General features: G+C 34.6%; 1 protein-coding gene and 1 long non-coding RNA gene across 2 annotated transcripts; one reads left to right on the top strand and one right to left on the bottom strand.

Moving 5' to 3' along the window:
* Positions 1–2,724, top strand: LOC112421192 (uncharacterized). The gene is made up of 3 exons (XR_003011342.2): positions 1–1,418; positions 1,519–1,672; positions 2,102–2,724. It is a non-coding gene; the product is annotated as an uncharacterized lncRNA (long non-coding RNA).
* Positions 2,725–3,989: 1,265 nt separating this feature from the next.
* On the bottom strand, positions 3,990–4,858 carry LOC11414874 (uncharacterized). Its single transcript, XM_003606646.3, has 2 exons — positions 4,364–4,858; positions 3,990–4,221 (listed from the first exon to the last, which is right to left on the bottom strand). Exons 1-2 carry the CDS (start codon positions 4,803–4,805, stop codon positions 4,169–4,171), a joined length of 495 nt encoding a protein of 164 aa, XP_003606694.1. The 5' UTR covers positions 4,806–4,858; the 3' UTR covers positions 3,990–4,168.
* Positions 4,859–5,102: the final 244 nt, after the last annotated feature.

Here is a 5,102-nt window from a genome sequence, read left to right as displayed (position 1 = left end):
TAATTTTGTGTAATCGTATCAATTAATCATGCAACAAACCAATGAGCCTAAAAAGAATATCTCTCTCATAACAAAGCCACCTTTGTGAGAAACATTTATATTTATAGTTGGTACCAGCCTTCACTTTGTTTATACTTCCTTTTCTCTCTTACATTTTTAAAGATCTTCGTTGATTACTTGTTTCTCCATTACCAACTCTCAGAATGGAACAAGTTGTGGGTAAACAACTCAACCGATGGTTATTGGGATGTTAATTGGAGGCGCTCGTTATTCCTTTGGGAGTTTAACACATGCTTCGGGAGTTGTTGGAGGATTTGGACGGATATAGAAGAAGGCAAGGTGAGGATGTATGGTGGTGGGGATTGGAAGAGAACGGTTGGTTCTCGGTGAACTCTATGTACAAGAAGTTGGAGGGGATGCGGTTTGAGGAGGGATCGCTAACAGAGATGCGAGTCAAGGTGTTTACGCATATTTGGAAGAGTTCAGCTCCGTCCAAAGTGGTGGCTGAGGCTGGGGTATGCCGAGTTTACATTTGCTGCTGTCTGCGCTTTTCTTTAGGAAGTGTTTTCTGTTGTGAGTGGTTTTAGCAGGAGATATATAACAGCATCAGTATTGTGCCTCTGCTACTGGTGTATCTTTTGCGGTTTCCACGGCTAGGAGTTCTTTGGCCGCTCAGGCTCTTGGGTTTATAGGTTTCCGGTTATTTCAGTGCCTTTTTAATTGTCTTTATTTCGCTGCGAGTATTTTGGTGCAACTTGCACTTGCTCGACGAGAATAAATTTGATAACAAACTAAGTGTGTCTCTAGATGAGTTGAATAATATTAGTTAAACTGAATATATGAATCTCTTAATTTTGTTTTAAGCTGACCAAAGAAATCATTTTTTATGATTCTATTATTTATATCAATAAGCTTCAAAATGAAGCTAAGAGACTCAAGAGTCACACCCATGCTTCAAGATTTGGAAGCAAAAAGAAAAGTCAGAGGAAAGAGCAACCCTGAATATAGATGAATTTTATGTTGCTGAAAAGATCAAGAAATGGGGGATACAAGTTTTGTACAAGAGCAATGCAATATAGTGTGACAAAACTGACCAATCACATGTTGCTGTTTGGCGGAATACAAGGAGGAAAAAACGGAAGTTAAGAAATAAACTCCAATTAAAACTGGCCAGCTACTGTCGCTATGCAATCGCTATACACTCCCTCGCGAGAAATAGCATTTCTCTTTGTACAAATGAATTTGTTTTATTAATTAACTGTATGAACTCTTATCTATAACTGCTAGTGTTAATTAGTAATCTTTGTGTGGTTACTTTCTATAGGAAGAGGTTCAAAAAATAAATGGACGCTATGAATGAAGTAGGGTTTGAAATGATAGAAGCCAATGTTACAACCATTCAAGTGAGCCTAGAAAAAGTAAGAATCTATATCAAAAGATAATATATGATTTGCTTTAATTTGAAGTTTTGAAGAAATGCAAGATTTTTATGTTGATTCAATGTTTGTTACTTTACAGGGAATGGGAGGTGAACTACTTGATGTTCATCAAACCAAAAATTGGTTGACATGTATAATCAAGAAATACAGTTTTGCTTGCATGCCGCAATTTAAAACCGTGGTATATATGCTTCTGTGAGAGACAAGATAGTGTATGCATGGAATGTTGACAGGTAAATAAAAATTGGTGGAAATTTTATCAATAGAACCACATAGTTAGAAGATCTTATGAGTTATTAAAGCTTTTTAGGTCTAATAAAAAGCAAAAGCAAAGAGTTAATGTTGTACATTACTGCTCATATGCAACAATCAGGTGGCCTAATTCAATAAAACTGAAGTTCTGTTAATCAGAATATGGCTATCAGAGAAAATGATTTGTTGAATAGGGTCTTGGAGTTAGACAGACCTAGGATTTCAAATAAAGATGCATCCAATAGCAGGACATGACAGTTTTTGATGTTGTCGAAATTATAACTGAGACAGCATTAGTCTATTTGAATGCGATTCTTAACAATATAAAAAATAACGGTGCATTTGCAACCGATACTTAGGTTTATGACTTCTCTCACTGATATATTATTGTTCAACATTCACTTTGCTAGTGTCACACTTGCTAGTTACACAACATAAATGATGATCATTTGAAAAGGGAAAGTGATTGGGATTGTGTTTGAAGTCTTCAAGCTCGCCTTTGTGCGCTATTTGCAAAGAAGAGGGGGATGATACACTCCACTTAATTTCAGGAGTTTGGTACAAATATTCAGCAGGTTATGTTCACTGTCATGAGGATGAGAGGATCCTCAATGCAGAAATAACTTCTTTTTTGGCCGTTTTTATGTGGAGCAATTGGAAGAGTCGTAAACTTTGCGTTTGGGAGAGTCATACCATCATATTTTATGTGTGTCGTTCACTTAAATCAGAGCTGGAAAACGGCCCAGAATAGATGCAGGTCCAGCACCAGTAGAACAGTCTAGTCTTGACATCAGAGTTCAGAGTTGATGAAGGAGAAGTGGTCTATTATCCTTCATTCATTGGGTTCACCATTTGCACTTGGATGAAGTTACTTTTTTAACATAGCTTCTATGTGTTTGGTGCGATTATATCTGATTGAAGGCGTATGTATGCCCTCTATTTCAATAACTCTAGTGTTGAGTTTATTAGATGACGTGTAGATGGGGTAGTTCATGCTTTAGCAAGGATGGTGTCGGTCTTTTTATTGATACACCATCTTATGTTGATCATATTATATTACAAATAAAATGAATTTGATTTTCCCTTTTAAAATAAAATAAAATAAAATAAAAAATTAACGAAGTTTATGGACTAAACATGTAACAATCACTTTAAAGCATTAAAATGGATTCTTGCTAAAAAAATCGAAGTCCTTAAATAATTAGGTATAATAGGTGTGATTTATTATCATGAGTTAAAGGTATATCAATTGATCTATGAAACATGGATATGGACATATACACTGAATATGATACGGATACTTACTTACTGACACACCGATATCACTAATAATTTAAAAAAAAAACCATACAATTAAGTGTAACTATGTGTCAGTGTCGTGTTGGTGTTGAACACAACACGTATTACATTGAAACACGTCTAATCCAAAGAGTGTATGTGTTTCACAATCCGCGATTAATATACAAGAATGACAACCATTTTTGATGTCGTTGAAACTACAATTGAGACCGTACGTACGTATTAGTCAATTTGACTACAATTTTCAACGGTACTACTCAATTGAGACGGTATCAGGTAGCAATGCCACAAGGGTCACATAACATTATAAGAAACTGTGAATACTTGGAAAACTTCTAAGCGTGAACAAAGTGATCCCCAATCTTAATTTGAGAATTAAAAAAGCATAACATTTTAGTGTAAAATCCCATTTAGCCTTAAAAAAAAATACGTTTATCATCAACTTGGTCCCATATAAAGTCATTTTATCAATTTAATTTTCTAAACTCAAACTCCCAACATTTTAGCCCATCTATCCAAATTACAATGAAGAAGAATAAGAAGAAGAATAAAAGGCGTGAAGAATAACAATTGAAAGTAGATACTAGTATTGATTACGTACCATTCAAATGTTGGATGGCAAAAATGGATCCTTGCTCAAAATTTGAAGTCCTTCTTAAATAATTCGTGTAATTTCTTCTTTTGGATTGAAGGTTGATACTTTTTCTTTAAGTGATAATTGGAGGCAGTTTTGGTATTGATTATCATTCAGTTATTGGATAGCAAATATGGATCCTTACTCCAAATTTGAAGTACTTCTTAAGTAATTAGCCGTAATTTCTTCTCTCGAATTAAAGGTGGGTAATTTTTCTTTAGGTGACAATTGAAAGCAACTGCTAGTATTGATTATCATTCAATTATTGGATAGCGAAAATTGATCCTTACTAAAAAAAATTTGAAGTCCTTCTTAAGTACTTAGGTGTAACTTTCTTCTCTTGAAATGAAGGTAGATATATACTTTTCTTTAGGTGACGATTGAAGGTAGATACTAATATTGATTATCATTCAATTAATGGATGACATTATTATACTTTATATCAAGTTCCACAATTTTGTACATAAATATAATTTTTCATACATAAACCCCCAAAATTGAAAAGATTGAAGCCATCCTTTCATACAAATGAATACCCATATTGTCATTGATCGGAAAATCCAATACCCTTCCTTCCACCCATTAGAAATGCAAGTCCTGCACCCAACATTCGATTTCAAGAATCAGAAATCTTTTATACCATAGAACAAAATTCACATTTTTTTCATTGCTACTTAATTAAATTTAAAACTCTCAATCAAAAAGATGATATATATATATAGAGATAGAGAGAGGATACCATTAGGAGATCTACAAACTGGGGGCTCATCAAAATGAGAGAAAGCGAGGTATTTCAACGCATACCCAATATCAATCAGAATTACACCGGAAGATGGATCAAGGACAAATATATCTTTAACAGGTAGCCACAAAAAAAGCTCTTCACGAGACATACCATCTAAAACCTTAAGTTGTCTAAAACTGAGGTTTGCTTTCACAACGGTGTTAAAGAACACTGTGGTTTCATACTGAGCCAAACAAGGATGATCTAGATGTACCTCTAAATGACCCATTTGGTCCAACTTGAACGATTTCACACTTTGAGGGAAGAGACCTGCTGGGAGGCCATGGTTGCGGAGAACCTCTACAAGGGAAGATTCTTCAGCAATCCCTATGTGAGGAAGAATGAAAATTAGTAGAAGAAGGAAAAGGGGGACATTAGATTTAGGTATCAGAGACATGTTCTTAGGGTGGAAAGCACGAAGAGACGTTTAGACAATGACTTTACTTTTGAGGCTTTTGTTTTATTTAAGGTTTTGGGTTTGAGATTGGGTGTAGTCTTCAGTCATGATTGTGTGTATTCAGCAAGATCAAAGTTGTCTGATCGAGATCTGACAGTTCAAATATCAAGGTCAAAATTTTAAATTTATTAAAAAATAAAATTGTATTAAAATATAGTCATTCGATTTTGAACTAACGATTGTGAGTTGTTGATTGCAATTTGATTGTATGTAGGGCGACTGCACTCAATCTATTTT

The sequence above is a fragment of the Medicago truncatula genome, chromosome 4, assembly GCF_003473485.1.
Source record: "Medicago truncatula cultivar Jemalong A17 chromosome 4, MtrunA17r5.0-ANR, whole genome shotgun sequence".
In the NCBI taxonomy this organism is placed as follows: Eukaryota; Viridiplantae; Streptophyta; class Magnoliopsida; order Fabales; family Fabaceae; genus Medicago; species Medicago truncatula.
The sequence above is the reverse complement of the archived record's forward strand: the minus strand, read 5'-3'. Positions and strand labels throughout refer to the sequence as shown.